Source organism: Mycteria americana, chromosome 23 (genome assembly GCF_035582795.1).
Source record: "Mycteria americana isolate JAX WOST 10 ecotype Jacksonville Zoo and Gardens chromosome 23, USCA_MyAme_1.0, whole genome shotgun sequence".
In the NCBI taxonomy this organism is placed as follows: Eukaryota; Metazoa; Chordata; class Aves; order Ciconiiformes; family Ciconiidae; genus Mycteria; species Mycteria americana.
This window is the reverse complement of record NC_134387.1, coordinates 7869644-7886265: the sequence shown is the minus strand read 5'-3', so window position 1 is coordinate 7886265 and position 16622 is coordinate 7869644. Positions and strand designations below refer to the sequence as shown.

At 42.3% G+C, this 16622-nt stretch overlaps 1 protein-coding gene across 4 annotated transcripts; it reads left to right on the top strand.

Annotated features, from left to right (window-relative positions):
- The first annotated feature begins 218 nt into the window (after positions 1–218).
- VDAC3 (voltage dependent anion channel 3) lies at positions 219–16508 on the top strand. 4 transcript variants are annotated; one of them, XM_075523553.1, is made up of 9 exons: positions 219–328; positions 4763–4834; positions 6578–6627; positions 10519–10671; positions 11864–11916; positions 13287–13514; positions 14449–14599; positions 15706–15763; positions 16012–16508. In XM_075523553.1, exons 1-9 carry the CDS (start codon positions 277–279, stop codon positions 16101–16103), a joined length of 909 nt encoding a protein of 302 aa, XP_075379668.1. In that variant the 5' UTR covers positions 219–276; the 3' UTR covers positions 16104–16508. The 4 variants fall into 4 exon arrangements, with proteins under 4 accessions (XP_075379668.1, XP_075379671.1, XP_075379669.1 ...); XM_075523556.1 differs by lacking the exon at positions 219–328 and adding an exon at positions 888–1012; XM_075523554.1 differs by lacking the exon at positions 219–328 and adding an exon at positions 3384–3476.
- The last annotated feature ends 114 nt before the right edge of the window (positions 16509–16622 follow it).

Genomic DNA, 16622 nt, shown 5'->3' with positions numbered 1-16622 from the left:
CTCCTCCCTTCCCCCACGCGCACCTCGAGCGGGTGTTACAACTTTCTGCTGGCCGCCGAGACCAGAGCTGGCTCCGGCCGCTTCGCCGTCGCCTCTCGCACCAGCAGGGGGGCCTGGCGCTGAGAAGCCCTCCTGCAGACGGTACGCCCTCCTGGCCTACTCCCGCGGCGGGAGCAGGACGAGCAGCAGCGGCCGCCGCGGCCCTGGACCGTGCGCAGGGCGGGGCCGGAGCAACCGTAGGCGCGGCGGCGCGCATGCGCCGCGGCGGCGCCGCGCATGCGGGCTGGAGGGCGCCGAGACGTCTACCTGGAGGCAGCGCGGCCGGCAGGTAGCGGCGGGGGCCTGGGCCGCGGCGGGGCGCGCGGCTGGCCCCACCGGGGCTCGCGGTGCCGTCCGGGCGGAGCCCGGTGGCGTCCTCCGGCCCTCGTCGGGGCTGAGGCGGGTGTCCCTCGAGTCACCTTGCTGCGGCGGGGCCGGGCCAGAGCCCCGAGGGGGCGCTGGGCGCTCGCTCCGGCTGGCGCTTCCGCGTCCTCGGGCCCAGCGACGCGGCCGCGGGCTACTGAGGCGATGGCTCCGGGGCGCGGGCCGGCTCTCGCTCTGCGGCCGGCCGGCCGGGCATCTTGCCAGCGCTCCGGTTTCTCGGCCGGGAACTTCTGGGCTCGGCAGCGACCGAGCGTTCGTTCTCACGGCGCCGCCGTTTCGCTGGGGAGAGGGGGCGGCGGCGGGGCGCGCCGCTGACTCGGGGAGCTCCGGCGGGCCGCGCTCCGTTACCCGTTGCGTAACGCGCGTCAGTAAGAGAGGAGGAGGCCGCGCCGTGCTGCTCGTGAGCGCGCTCGTGTGCCCGCGGCGCTGCCGTGCCGGGCTGCTCCCGTGGCCGCGCAGCCGGTACCGCCGCTCCTCGGCTCCGCCGAAAGGTGCGTGAGGGCTGTCACGGGCAGCGCTGCCGCCGTACCCGGCAGGAGAGATGAAGCCGGCATCTCGAAGTGCGGTTCTTCTCATGTCTCTCTCTTGTGTACGTTTTCGGGGGGGTTTATTTATTTATTTATTTATTTCAGTTATTCCATAGACTGATGCGGGTATTCTTATGTTTATTTCTTCCTTGAAATTGCCAATTTGGCGTTATCTTTTTGCAGTTTCCGTACAGACATTGGCTTACTCTGCGCTGCATCTGAAGATGGCAGCATTCAGCATTAGTTGCCCCTAGCCTTTTATTCCTTGATATATTTTCTCCTGTGGTTGTTGTACTTATTTTATTGTTGTGGGAGGGAAAATCAAAACACAAGATTAAGGAGGCTTTGTTTAAAACCAAGGTGCTTAAAAATGAGTACTGTGGCTTAGTTCTAGATCTCTGGCTTAGTGTTTCTTGTCCTGCTTTACATTGTGTTTTGTTGGCTGTTGTCTTCACATATGGTTGATGGAGACCAGTTCAAATTTAGTATTAATAGTTGTGGAACTGTGAGCTCAGTTCCTCTAAACAATTCTGGCTTGCAAGTTGTGGTTTAGCCCCAGCCGGCAATTAAGCTCGCTCACCCTCCCCCCGCCCCGGTGGGATGGGAGAGAGAATCAAAAGAGCAGAAGTAAGAAAACTCATGGGTTGAGATAAAGACAGTTTAATAATTGGAACACACACACACAAATTGTAATGAAAAGGAAAACAACAAGAGAGTGAGAGAGGAACAAAACCCAGGAAAAAACAAGTGATACAACCCCTCACCACCCACCGACTGATGCCCAGCCAGTCCCCGAGCAGCGATCAGTACCCCTCTGGCCGACTCCCCCCAGTTTCTATACTGAGCATGTTGCCATATGGTATGGAATAGCCCTTTGGTCAGTTTGGATCAACTATCCTGGCTGTGTCCCCTCCCATTTTCTTGTGTGCCTGGCAGAGCATGGGAAGCTGAAAAGTCCTTGGGTAGTGTAAGCACTACTTAGCAACAACTAAAACATCAGTGTGTTATCAATATTATTCTCATACTAAAATCCAAAACACAGCACTATACCAGCTACTAGGAAGAAAATTAACTCTATCCCAGCTGAAACCAGGACACAAGCAGAGCTGCTTGTTATTAGCAAAGAATTTATGTATTTCAGTATGAGCTAACATGAAGAATATTGGGGGTTTTTTAGAATACTGTTTAAATACTTGCATACTATTTAACATATACATTAGAACACGTAGAATACAGAAAATACAGCTGTATAGCGTAAAGAGAGGAAACGTTAGGAGAGTGAACAGGCTCACAATGTTCATGATGTCTCAATAGCCTTATGAGAATGAGGTGTAAACAGAACAGGGTGTCTGCCAAAAGGGTGAGATTTAGGTTGAGAAGGTGCTGAACAGGATGGTAAAGTCCTCCTTTACTTGAAGCTTTTTCAGTGAAGCTGGTGAGGAGAGCCTCAAGACTACTTGGGTCAACTCCATTGTTATTTGTCTTTCTAAAGCCCATGCCCCTCTGTGCAGGGAGGTGGAAAGCTTTGCTGAGAGACACCTGGCAAAGCACAAAAGAGGTGGGGGTGTGGCATGTGTTCAGAAACTGGGGGGGGGGGGGGGGGGGGGGCGTTATCTAAGCTCTTGCTTTTGTTTGATGTAACATCTCCATGTAATTTGAAAGTTAGAGTAGACTGATGTCTTTTGCTCTGAATAGGTCAGTCCCGACTCCCAAAATGTGTTGTGGCTCACTGCTGATCACTGTCAAACTTCTAATTGAAAATAGGTTATGTGGTTTGGAGGCCAGCTACAAATCCATATGATTATGGAGTGTTCCTGTCATGTTTTCAACAGCTGTACCGTTCCCTGAAAGCCAGCTGTGTGACTAAAAGGCATTTTAAAAAAAATCTGCTTGTGTGTTGTATGAATTCTTATGCAGGGAGTTATCTTTCATACTGTTTTTTGCTGGAAAAAAATATTTGAGGTTCAAGAATATGTTAGGCAGTTACTGCATATGTAGAGTATCACCATGTTAAAATGTCCAAGCATCAGCCTTGCTCCAAAAACTTGAGTTACTAAGCTTTTGAAATCAGCGGGTTGAACTATTCTGACAAACCTACTCAAAAAAACCAAACCAAACAAACAAAAAAAAACCCCAAAACCAACCAACCAACCAAAACCAAAAAAACCCAAACCAAAAAACTCCAAACCCAAAAAACACCAAAACCCGAATTTGAAATATGAGTTGAAACTTCTGAATCGAGATATTTGTATGAAAACCTAACGTTTTAAAAGAAAGATATTCTCTGCTCCATAGCTGTATTGCTAAAACCATTGTAATAATTTAAACTATGCTGTCATAAAAGTACACATTCTGTTTCTTTTGCATCAGTTTAATGATTCACTGATTGTAATTTTTCCCTCCGTGTTTGACAGGTAAAAAGGCCTTTTTATGTAGTAATTTTGAGAAGTACCTGTTTTATGTACTAATCTTCAGATAAGGAACATGCAGTCATGTCCAGCTATTTTAGATCCTCTAAACCCACAGGTATATATATATTCATAGAATCATAGAACATCTCAAGTTGGAAGGGACCCATAAGGATCATTGAGCCCATGTATTGATAGATACATAGTGCAGGTTAGTTAGTAAGTCACTGAACGTGGAGCATTTGTCTACTATGGGATGTAAATTGCCCGAATGCTTCGTTTCAGGAAAGGGCTAGCTGTCTGAAAACAGGACCTAATTGCTTAATACAGACACTGTTGCATTTGTGACAGAGGGACTGAGTACACTGGTAAGCAACTAAAATAGTGGAAGAGGAGTGATGACTTTAGGGATTTTACATGTTTTGCTTGCATTATTACTTTTTAGATTAGTCTTTCAGTATGGTATAAGTAACAAACGGGGGATCAGGGATTTCTGGTGTCAGGCGTTGCAGAGAAGAATATCAACAAATGCATCAGCTGTAGGAAGGATTAAGTGGCAAAGAGTTACCCTTAAAAGCAAACAAAAGCATCATCTTTGATAGCGTTTCTTTTCTGGAGCAGGTGTGCCTTTACATTTACGCAAACTTATTCTAGAAGGGCAAGACTAATTTTCCACTGGGGAAGAGTTTTCCTACTTCTTTTAATGTGGATTTCCTCATGCAAAATCGCTAAATTGTGGTAACTAATGTTAAATGTGTCATGTAAGCAGTAATATCGCATGCCCGTCCTTTTGAGTTTTGTCCTCCAAAGTAGTTGTAAGTTACCTGTATTAGAAAATGTAGGTTTTGCTGCTGTGTATACACAGTGCAGAAATACTCACTGATGGCTACTGGACAGCATACAGAGATCTCTTTTTATATTTTATGAATCTCTGAAAAAACTTTCTAAGAAGTCACAAGTGGACATGGAAGTCAGATATCTTTTTCTTTGGGATTGTTCAGTGCTGACATGGCTTTGCCACTTGGGGTCCCTTTCAGAAAGGGTCCTGTCAAGAAAACAATGTTTGCTCGTTATCGGAACAGCAATAAGGCTCCCGTGAGCTCTTTTTGCAATGTAAGAATGTGAGGCCTGCTTATGTAGTTGAATGTAATACTGGTCCTGGGGTTTAGTGATTCCGAATAATGGATTGGCTTTCATAACTTCTTTGAATTGAAGTTTGTTTGTTTCTGACAAAACAATGATGACATAAGGATGACTTTCATGAACGTTCTTCAAAGGTCTTGCAGTTCTGTATCAGTGAAGTACGCAGAGGGTACTAGTCATAGACATTTATAAATGCTTTGGATATAGTTTAGATTTTATGCTGTTAAACCTAAGATTCTTACAGCTTCCAATATGTTTCAGATCCAATGGCTGTCCCACCATCGTACAGTGACTTGGGGAAGTCTGCCAGGGATGTATTCAACAAGGGCTATGGTAAGTAACATGAATGTGGTTTGATAACCTTTCATATTTTTTCTTAGGCATCTTGAAAATGACAATAAAAACATTAGTACTGCAGAGATCCCCTAAATACCTTGTGGTAGGAATTCAGCAGAGGCGCGGAGCATCTAGCCCCTTCTGAATTTGAACTTTAGACATGTATCATGAAAATGCTGCAGTAGGCAAAGGGTTAGAGGGGAAAGTTATGAGTTTGACCTTAAGATGCACTCCAGAATAGTCTCTGAAGAATGCTGCATTTTTTACCCTCCAATTTTTGTATTTAGAGGCATTAAATCAGTCAAACTCACGTAGATTGCCATAGGAGACCATATGTGGCAACAAACGGATTCCTGAGGTAGAATGAGCTTTATGTTAGCCTCAGAATAGCTTCTTGTCATAGCTATAGTGGAAATAATTTCCCAATATTTGCATTCCTGTTCAAAGAATTTATATGGAGAAATTAGGATATTAGTCCCTTTTCTGGGAGCAGTACTAAAAGTGTTGGCATTTTGTTGTGGTCTAGCTTCAGTCGGCAACTAAGCACCACACAGCCACTCGTTCATACCCCCACAGTGGAATGGGGGAGAGAATCTGAAGAGCAAAAGTAAGAAAACTCGTGGGTTGAGATAAGAACACTTTAATAATTGAAATAAAATAAAAATAATAAATTGTAATGAAAAGGAAAACAACACGAGAGAGAGAGAGAGAGAGAGAGAGAGAGAGAGGAACAAAACCCAGGGAAAAAAATACGTGATACAACCGCTCACCACCTGCTGACCGATGCCCAGCCAGTCCCCGAGCAGCGATCGTTGCCCTCTGGCCAACTCCCCCCAGTTTACATACTGAGCATGATGCCATATGGTATGGAATAGCCCTTTGGCCAGTTTGGGTCAGCTGTCCTGGCTGTGCCCCCTGCCAGCTTCTTGTGCACCTGGCAGAGCATGGGAAGCTGAAAAGTACTTGACTAGTGTGGACATTACTTAGCAACAACTAAAACATCAGTGTGTTATCAATATTATTCTCATCCTAAATCCAAAACATAGCACTGTACCAGCTACTAGGAAGAAAATTAACTCTATCTCAGCCGAAACCAAGACACATTTTTTATCTGGCTTTGTGAGTGTGTAATAAAGATTGCATTTGTATCCCAAATCCATATGCTACATAAAATTAAAAAGCACTCTGGTCTGGTCTCTGCTATCCCGGAGTTCAGGCTTTGCTAAAATTCAGCTCAAGTTCCCTGCTTTAGTGTCAGTTGTTTCATGCTTTTTTACTCTGTGCAAAGGCCAGGTATTTCCCTAGATTCATAGCAGATTAGAAAGAAAAGGAAGAAAGCAATAGTATCTCTGTATACCACCCTGGTTGAAATAAGTTAAAACATATTTTTCTCGGAGAAGGGGAAAAGAAAAATTCCTGCTCTGCAATCAGAAATATAAAAGTAAATTGACTAAATCTGAAGAAAAGGTAACTGTATTGATTGGTCCCAGACTGCAAGTAGCTACGGAAGGTGGAGACACTTGATGATGGGTGACTGTTATGACTATAAATTATGAGGCCACCCACTTTGAATTGTCAAAATTCCTTCAATCATTCCTCAGTAAGATCAACAACTGTTGAAATATGAAAATGGGCTGTTTCAGGTCAGTGTACCCCACCTGCTGTAGTTTGGGTGTGTTGGAAATAAGCCTCACTTGTATATTGCAGTTACACAGACACTGTGTTCTCTTCTGTTTTCAGGATTTGGAATGGTCAAGTTAGAGTTGAAGACCAAGTCTTCCAGTGGGGTGGTAAGTACTGGGGGCTTTCAACATCACCAGCATTGCAATGGAAGGACAAATTCCTGAACTGGTTGGTGGTAATAACTTGCTAGCAGGTGTTGCTTCTCTCTTAGTTCTCATTTTAAAACCTGTAGCTGACTGAGGTGTTTCTATAATGATGTGTGGAACTGACGTAGCAGTACTTCTTTTCCTGTGGCATGCAAGAATTTTCACACATTTTGTTGTGGACATGTGGCTTTCCTCCCAGTTCCCATTGCCACATCTCAAACATAAGAGTTTCTTCACCCTAAATAGCTCTCATTTCTGCTTATGAATGCAACTGAGTTTCTCTGGTGTTGTTGTTTTTTATAGCATTTTGAGTCCAGACTGACTTTTTATCCGAAAGGGCAAGGGGCAAATAAGAGCCACAGTTTGACTTCATTTTCACTCATCTCACTGTGCTTACAATGCAAGACTTAATTAAAACTGAATAGTCCTCCTGCAGTACCCTTTATGTAGAATTTCAGGTAACTAGAAAATACTATGATCCCCACTTTAATCACGGAGAAGTGGAGCTTCCTCATGATTTCACAGGAGGACTGGCATAACCAGGAATAGATTTCATAATTTTGGTCTTTAACCACAGACATATATTACTTATTAGATAAGCTTATTCTTACAGAGTCTCAGTTCTGTGTGTGCTACCACTTGATGCTGTTCTGGTTGACAAGCTGTGCTGCTTTTCAGCCCACTTCATAACTATATTTGCCTTAGCTCCCTCCTTCTCTTGCATTCTTATCATGCGTTCCTTCTGTATTGACAAAAGTCATTCCTTTTGTATTACTGTATTCTGTCTCAGTTGAGCTTTTGATAGATTACTGATGGGTTACTTGCATTGTGCACCAGGAACATGTAGGCGTGAGGAACTATGTGGTTTCTGTGCTATGACTGCTACCAGTTACTGACATCTCGTGATACGCATAGTTCTCCTGGCTGGAAGTTTTGATTCTCAAATAATATGCTAATGGTTAATTATGCTGTCTTCTGAATGTGACGGAACATGAACAACTGTAATAAGTTCTAAAATGGGCTTTTCCTTTTCCATGCAACTTTCGTGTTGGATGTTTATCCAGCTGGTAAGAATAGTGACTGTTTTGGCATGCTGGCTCTTTATTGCTTTGTCTAGCGAGGTTTTTTGTGGTGCATACTGTCATTCATAAACTGTTCCATTGGTTTTAATCATGTTATCGTCCACATCATGAAGTTTGACCGTGTCCATAGCTCTTAATCTGCTGTATGATCCATGTATGTAAAGCCGTTTGCAATCTTTGTCCAACAATCCACAGCAAGAACACTGTAAAAACAGCAGGAGGGAAAACAAGATAGATACGGTATTGATACAGTTGTCTGTTGCTTCAGGTTTTGTGCTTGTTAGTGTTTCTAATGAGCAGTCTGCTGCAACAAAATGGGGTTTTGGGGATAGAGACAAGGTTAGGAACAAAGCGTGAGATCTAATTCGTACTTGGGTACTAATAGTACCTCTGATTGCTATGATACAGAAATGTTTTGGGTGTTTTTCCTGTGAACTTAGAAAACAACAATGGTAGTCTCTATTGGTTATAGTTGTTTCATAGATTGCAAGTGGTTTGGCCTAGTAAATGTATGGCATTCCTGAAGGTGCCAGCCACCATAAACTAGAAGATCAATGAGAAGCTGAGCTTGACTGCTGATTCAGACTGGAGTGTGACATGGAGCCAGAATGAGTTTGATTTTTCAGCTACAAAAAATTCAAGGAATGCCTCTACACAAGATGGTTTGATGAGACGTCTCTAGTTGAGACAGTTAAAGATTGATGGCAGCAGATGCTGACTGTGTGCCTTCTGCTTCCAGAAGCAGATCCAGTTCTGACACCTGGCAAAATCCTTTGGCTTTTGATCAAATGACAGCACAGGGGTTTTTTTCTTTGGCTGTGAGAAAAGCATTTTAGAATCTTTCCTCTGCTTCGTCTGAGAAACAAATCAAGCCTTTTTAATCTTTACCTGTCCTAAGATCAGAAGGAAGTTACTTCTGAATTCTGATGCAGGTTTGAGATGTCTTTGCACTGAATTTGTGCAAGTGACATTAGAGCAGTGTATATCAGTTATGTCTTAAAGGATAGTCTAACGCATCCTGACTTGTGTCACGTATTTTCGTTAGCTGGCTAGATGCATTATAAGACTGCTGTGCTGTTGTAGTAGTGCGTTAGCTCGAGGTCTTTCCCCCCCTCGGTGTGTAAGGAATGTTACCTGACTGTCCTTCCCTGGCAATTCAAAACCATTTAAAGACAGTCTTTGTAAACTCTGAAAAGTCCTGTGAAAGTAATGTACACAGCATCCAGGAATACTGTCCTGGAATGAGACGGATCTGGAAAGTCAGGGTTCCAAAGCTTGGATGTGTTGGCAATGGATACTGCCATCTCTTAAGCACTGTATCCTTCAATATTTAAACTTCAAAAGAGGCATAACTTGGAAACGTAATGGCAGATTAATTATCTTTCTTCAATTAAAATATTTGAGAGATGAGGACAACTGAAATGAGATCAGTTCTCAGATGCTTCTTAAAACCTAGCTCATACACCTTGAGCTTACTACTGGGAAAATATGCCTACTCATTACTTTATACTCTGTTGTGCATGAAACACTGAGTAGGCTACCTCTGAGTTATTCCAGGAGGAGAGATGTTTATTGAGACTTCAAGTCCCCTAAACAACAGGAAGCTCTGATGTGTGGGGGACTGGCCAAACAGCATAGGACAGCATGTTACAAAATATATATTACACAAAATTCAAAGTTGTTGGTTCAGTTGCACTAGTCGGTGAAGGACCAGCCTGATGGAGAAATGTCAAGGTGCCACTCGGGTCAGGTTATTTTCTGATACTGTGAAGGAGAAAAGGTCTGCAACTTTAAGGTGCCTTACAAAGGGGTGACCTAACTTCTGAAGTGTAGTTGCTGGCTGAAGTAATGACAGAGAAGTTAGATTGAGGGAGAAGGTACTAAAGTCACGCTATATGAAGAGTCTAAGTGACAACAGTATAAAGGGTAGGGGGAACAACATTAGGGTGCAGTAGTTGGTGTGAAAAGCATCAGTGACCATTCCCCAGAAAACATTTTCACTGCTGAAAGGTGGAAAAAGAAAAAAAGAATGAAAAGGAAGAAACACCCAAGATGGTTGGAGAAATGAAAGAAAAATCAATCTTTTTTTTTTGCTATTCATCTAGCAGCATAAGTTGGATGTAGGATTGCTTTTCTTAAGGGAGAGTGGATTTCCAGAAGGACTATAATGGGTGCTATTTGCACAATTGGGACAGTACTGGTAAGATGATAAAGGGAATTACAGGAGATTGTGAGGAAAAATCCAAGGATATAAGCAGCTTTGTATCCCAAGCGAGTATCTCTTTGTATCTGGGTAGGGATCCATGTGAAAGTACAGAGTGAGTTGTTGAATGTTGAAATAACAATTGCCACTTTGGAGCAGAAAAAAGGTGGCGGAAAAAGGTTTTTTTGGTGTGGGGGAGGTCGGTGGATAAGTTAGGAAAAAAGTGCGGTTAAAAATTAGAGGGGGGGAGCAGGTAATCAAACCATGATGCAGATGAAAAGTAAGTGAAGATGTCAGGTCTTTGTGTAATAGTACTTTTTCCAACCTAAGCAAGTTCCAGGGCTCTATCGGCACACCTCAATAAAAGAAATATCCAGAACAGGGATGTCAAAAGGAGTAGCATTTTGTGATGCAAAAATAATTATTTTTAGTGGGGATAGGGCAGAAGAGGAGGATTTCTGTCAGAAGGCCTAAGGGTAGCAAGTGTGAGTGCTCGCACTTGACAAGTGGAAAAACTGAATGTAATTAAATATCAGAGTGCTGAAACTCATATTATGCTCTTGGCAGGAATTCACTGCAGCTGGTTCTTCCAACACAGACACAGGCAAGGCTTCAGGCAGTCTAGAGACCAAATATAAGATCAAAGACTATGGACTTACATTCACCCAGAAGTGGAACACAGACAATACATTGGGAACAGAAGTTTCCATGGAGGATCAGGTAAGAGGAAGTAGATACTCTGAAAATGTTTCTGCAACTGGTATGAGAAAATATTGAGTTGAGCAGAAAACGTTGAAGAGTGAAAGTTGCACAAAACTATCTGGAGTACTAAAAAGAAAGAAGTTATCTATATTTGCAGAACACACAGACTGAGAGAGAGCATCATGAATTTTGGGGCTGGGGGGTGCAAGGATTCCCACAGCAACGTGCTGCCACGTAATGAGCCAAAGGTACAGAGTTACTGCAGTTACAGGCATGCAAAATTAGCTAGCTGGTTGAACAAATATCACTAGTATCCACTCCAAATAGGAGTTTTTGTTTAAAGATGCACTCTAGCTATGTAGAACTGTCACTGCTGCAGTCACGCAGAGAAAACAAGAGAGGTCTCGTAGTTTTAAATGCTCTAATACATAAGGACTTAAGTTTCGCTGCCTTGAGATTGAATATATTTTGTAAGGTTGAAGAGAAAGATTAGTCTTTGCAGCCTGGCACTGCTTACACAAAGGGTTGCTAGCATACAGCACTCTCAAAATGCACAATCCTTTTTCAAAGTAATTGCTTTATTCTTTTCACTTAATGCCTGAAGCGTAAGGTAATGGTGCCAGAGGTAGTAAAAGTTCTGTGGTGCCCTCTGCCATGTATGGCCATCAATTTTTGTAGTTATGATTTTGCACTTTTACCTGTGCTTTAAAATGGAAAATGCTGTCCGGTGCAAAACAAGGGTGGGAAAGCTGAGGCAGGTACATGGTTTGGCCTGTGAAGTAGTACTGTGTCTTAAAGGAATACTTGTAGATTCTGAGAGAGACTCTTGAGCTACCATATGGATTGTTGGAACTAGCGGGAATAAGCAAACATGAACTGAACACTTTTCTTTCTTTAATGTAGTTTTTCAATTTTCTTGTCAACACTAGATTTGAAATCTTCCTGTAATAATGTATCGACAAAGTGTGTGCTGTTATAGGGCCTCATTGTGGGGAGAAAAAGTCCAAATTTTAATCCCATATTGATGTAAGGGACCACTTGTGGGATAACATCATCATACAGCACCTTCAGGTTTTGTTGTAAAACATGTGGGAGGCATTACAGTCATGTTTTGTCTTCTCTTTAGACAGGAAGTAGAGCTATAGTAGTGGAATGTAACAAATCACATTTCAGCAGAGTTCTGAGCAGATGTCTGTGTCTGTCTTTGCAGTTGGCTGAAGGATTGAAGGTGGCTCTTGACACTACATTTGTACCAAACACAGGGTAAATATTTTCTTTTACCTTTACCTAAGGAGTGCTAGAATTTCCTATAACTTTTGATTAGAAATGCTTTTTCTGGTCATTGTGTAAATGCTCAAAACTTACTGTAGAATATTCTGGAGGCACTGTAGAATATTTTGAAGGCAATGGATAATACCGGGCTCAGAAGGACAAGGTCTGCTAAAAAAGATTCTTCAGCTTTTTGGCCACGGGCAAATTTGTTGTTTTGCAGTACATACTGTATTTTTGTAACTCTCCCCTTAAACAGCTAGATCTTACACGGACCACTTGTACCATCTTTGTCATGGTGTTGACAGTCCTACTGCTGTCAACTCAGTGCCTTAAGAACACAAAGCAAAACATTTTTTTTCCTGATGCTTTTGGGCAGATGTCTATGCACAACTGAATGAGGAGGTAGAACTGCATAGGTATTATGATAGGCAGCGGAACAGCACTTTTTTGTCTTTCTCAATTATCATGTATTTATTTTTGGTAGGCGGTAGAGCAAAGGAGAGGTGTTTATGTCTGGATAATGCACAAAGGTTGAGACTGCTTTGCAAATAATTACTGGTATTTCTTTATTGTTGAGGAGAGCCTATCAGAAAAAACAGTTTGAAATACTGCTTGGATGTAAGGAATTGGAAGCTAAGTCAAAATGAGACCCTAGGCCTGGGTATGAGTGACAGGCAGCACAGTGTTCTGCTGTGTCTTCAGTGGGAGAGAAAGGAGGTTGGGGAGAGGATTAAGGAGGTGATCAAATTTTGTCTCAGTTATGTTAAGTTGGAATTGATAGCAAAATGAGCACAAAGACACATTGGAGAGAGAGGAAGAGGCTTCTCCAGAGGGACAGAAAAAGGCTGACTAAGTGAATGGTGTCTGGAGGATGAGGAAATTCATTTTCGATAGACTGGTATCCAGCAGTGAAGAAGGAAGGAGAGCAAGCACTGCACATCAAGGAATGGTGGAGAGAACCAAACAGACAAAAAGTCACTGAAGGACAGAAAGGCCAGCTGTCAGTGTGGGATGTCGTGGATGCTCCTGAAAGAAACTGCTGATGCCATAAAGCATTGCACAGACTTGTGGAGAACAAAATTTGAAACCTGATGGTTTTTAGAGCATTAAGCAGAAACACTTTTGTCTTTTTTGCTTATTGAGGATTTTAAGGAGTTCGAGATGGTGGAGGAAAAAGTGGCACCACATAAATATACATAATACCAGTATTACCCTTATCCCATGCCCTCTTCAGCAGCTGTTTTTAGTAGGCATTACAGTCATTTAATTAACTGGCCTTAAGGGGCATACATACGTGAATAAAACTACATATAATACATAATTGTATACTAGCGGGGATAAAATGGCCTGTTTCTCTGCAGGAAGAAGAGTGGAAAGTTGAAGACCTCCTACAAAAGAGAATATGTAAATCTAGGCTGCAACATAGACATTGATCTCTCTGGACCAACCATCTATGGCTGGGCAGTGTTGGGCTATGAAGGCTGGCTCGCGGGCTACCAGATGGCTTTTGATACAGCCAAGTCTAAGCTTTCGCAAAATAACTTTGCCTTGGGATATAAGGCAGGAGACTTTCAGCTGCACACTAATGTGTAAGTATTATCTGAGCCTAGAAAAGCATTATCAGAGGAGCCAAACTAGATGAATAGTGAGCATTAATGGAGTTAGGTGAAAGGTGGGTGGATGGAAGGGGATGCTGATTTGTTTCAAAATAATGTATATTCAGTGTTTTCATCTTCAGTACAACTAAAGCAGGGGCAACTTTCCAACTCTTGGCTGTCTTTTGAGACCTTGTTTCAGGGTAACTTTGGGGTTTGTGTATATAAGATAATGGCATAAAGGCACTTTATGATGTTAATTTGGAATTAAAAATCTGTAAACCTGAACTTCTATTTTGGTGCTAGATAAAAGAGCCTTCAATTAAGCTACTGTACCTCCCCCCTCTGCCCCCCAGACAGAAGGCTCCTGGCTCAGAAATGCCTGAGGTGGAGGAGACAGGTGTGTGTTGCATTGTGCTTCAGTGTTTCCAGCTGTCATCGCAGTGTAGCTCTAGTCTTGGCATTCAGATGCTCTGAGCGTCTTCAAGATGGTATATTTAAACAACTGCAATGCAATAACATTGTTTTCAGTCTCATCTTTCCCATAACTGACTTAAGTAAGTCTCCTTCTGGATTTGTCCCTTTATGCGTTACAGCAGGCTTGCTTTCTTAAGACAAGCAAGCAAGTTATCTGGGGTTTTTTTTTTTGCCAGAACCTCAAACCCTAGGTCTCAGCTGTTGGAAAGTCTTATTCCATTCTGGAAGCAAAACTTATGTTTTGGGTAGAAACCGTGAGCAGGAGTCTGCCAGTTCCAGCTAGGAAGTAGATGAGCATGGGTCCAGGGAAGTATTGGAGCTCTTGGTTCGTTTTAAGAGGTAATAATCAAGTGATTGTGGGGAAGGGTTAATCTAAAGAGTTACTATTTACTAAACAAGTAATATGCCTAAACAAGGCAAGGCTTGACACACTTGCATCTATTACAAACAGGAATGATGGCACCGAGTTTGGTGGGTCTATTTATCAGAAGGTTAATAATAAGGTTGAGACATCAGTCAATCTTGCATGGACTGCTGGCAGTAACAACACACGTTTTGGTATTGCTGCTAAGTACCAACTGGATGAGAAGACTTCCGTTGTGGTAAGAATTTTGTTACAGGAACGAGTGTTTCAGGCTCCCTTAAATACTGAAAATTTGTGGTATGATGTAGTTGCTTTAAATAGTTACTGAGAAAGTATGGTAGATGGCAAACTGTGGTTCCTGTTGTGGTTCAGATTTAAATTGGGACCTCACAAGTCAGATTTGTGAAACGATGGAAAAAAAATCTAAAAGCACTGTTTTGTCCATGGTAAAATAGTCACTAGTCTGACTAGTGTGCTTACAGCCTATGCAAAATGTGTTTTCAAAAGGTAATGAGAGGATGCGGTGTCCTTTTAATTCTCTCATTCTTATCTAATGCATAATGTAAAACTGTACGGTAGTAAAATGATGGAAGTTCAGCTGAGCTTACACCCTTCTCCTAACAGTTAACCGTTGAAAGTCAGCTGAGGTCCTGAGATAAGTGTTGTTACTGACACTTGCAAATTCTTGCAGAAATGTTAGGGCCAAAAAAAAAAAAAGTTTAGTGAGAGAGAGGTTCAGGAGACAAAACGTGTCCACAGGGAAGTGACAGTGAAGAAAAGTAACTGTACATTCTAACACTAAGCACTGAAGTAGCAAGCATTTGTTACACTTCAAAACAAGAATTAGTTCCAGGACAATTCAGCCAAAATTAAAGATGGGAAATACTATTGTAAACAGCTCAAAACGTAGTAATGCAAAAATGGGTTTGCATATTCATATATTTATCGCTCATTAAAAAAAATTACTACTAAGCAATTTGTGAACAGGAGTCTGTGAACAAGACAGACTTCATTGGCTACTAAGGGACTGTAGTAACTAGCCCTTTAAAGGATATAAAGAGACAATGCTTGGGGCAGTGAAGGATAGGGTGGCATTTTATGTAGACATGATAGGTCACAATTTGAGGGAAAGATTGGCGCTATTACTTATTACCAGCTTAAGCTGGAAACTCTTGAGGAGAAAAGGAAAAAATTGGAATATGCCTCTGCTAGAGGCTAGTCTACAAGTAGCTGAAAGAGTTAATGCATAAGCCACCTTCTCAGGGCACTGAGGCACATACAGGACAATTCTGTCTGAATATTTATACGTAGTGTATAAATATTGTGATTTCTTTTTTCCTGTAGGCTAAAGTGAACAATGCCAGCCTGATTGGAATTGGTTACACTCATGCCCTCCGACCTGGTACGTAAGTCCAACTGGTAGCAGCAAATACTATTAGTATTACACTATGGGTTATTCTACTGTCATCTTTAGAACAGAATAGATAAACAAATTAGCTAGAAATCTTACATAGGCTCATAGAAGTAAAGGATGTGTACGTACAGAAGTTCCTATAGTGACTAAGACACATTAGTGAGGCTCAAGTACTTGAGGGAGGGCATTGTAGAGGGATATCAGTGTATGACGGGTCTCATTACTTGCTTTCTTAGGCGTAAAGCTGACCCTCTCAGGCTTGATCGATGGCAAGAATTTCAGTGCTGGAGGTCACAAAGCTGGGCTGGGATTTGAGCTGGAAGCTTAATGCAGCTTTAAGTAAAACAAGAGGTGGTGCTCTGGAAGATGAAGGAAAAGTGTACCCAGTGTGTTTCGGCCTTAATATTACTCTGAAATTTCAAGAAGTGTGAACTTTCTACTCTTCCAAAGAATCATTTTAACCCAACACTGAAGTCCAGAGAGTGCCAGCACATCAAAGGAAGATACTTGAAGGCATGCATGGATGTTGTGATGTTTGTGCCACATTTCACTTCAGTTTCCCGTATTTTAAATCTGTTCCTAAAAACAGAAGAAAATCCCACCTCTCCCCAGTATTGTATTGCATCCTGCATGTCCTATACTTCATAACCCTTTATAAAAGGTGGGCTCTGTGCTGTAGTGGAAATGTGGGTTTACATCAGAATGAAATAAACTGGTCAGAGTTGGAACATAATGTTTGTGGGTCTTGTCTCTCAGTAAGGTTCAGAAAAGCTATGCTCCACCCAGCTGTCCTTTTTTTTTTGGCACAACTTTAAGCATGGTTAATAGATAATCTGCAAATGTTTTG

What these genes read in the sequence shown, in the direction of transcription:
- VDAC3 (XM_075523553.1), top strand. Translation starts at nt 277, where the DNA reads ATGCGGGCTGGAGGGCGCCGAGACGTCTACCTGGAGGCAGCGCGGCCG. An exon ending in GGAGGCAGCGCGGCCGGCAG is followed by an intron (nt 329 to 4,762) that starts GTAGCGGCGGGG and finishes AATATGTTTCAG; the next exon opens with ATCCAATGGCTGTCCCACCA. An exon ending in CCAAGTCTTCCAGTGGGGTG is followed by an intron (nt 6,628 to 10,518) that starts GTAAGTACTGGG and finishes TGCTCTTGGCAG; the next exon opens with GAATTCACTGCAGCTGGTTC.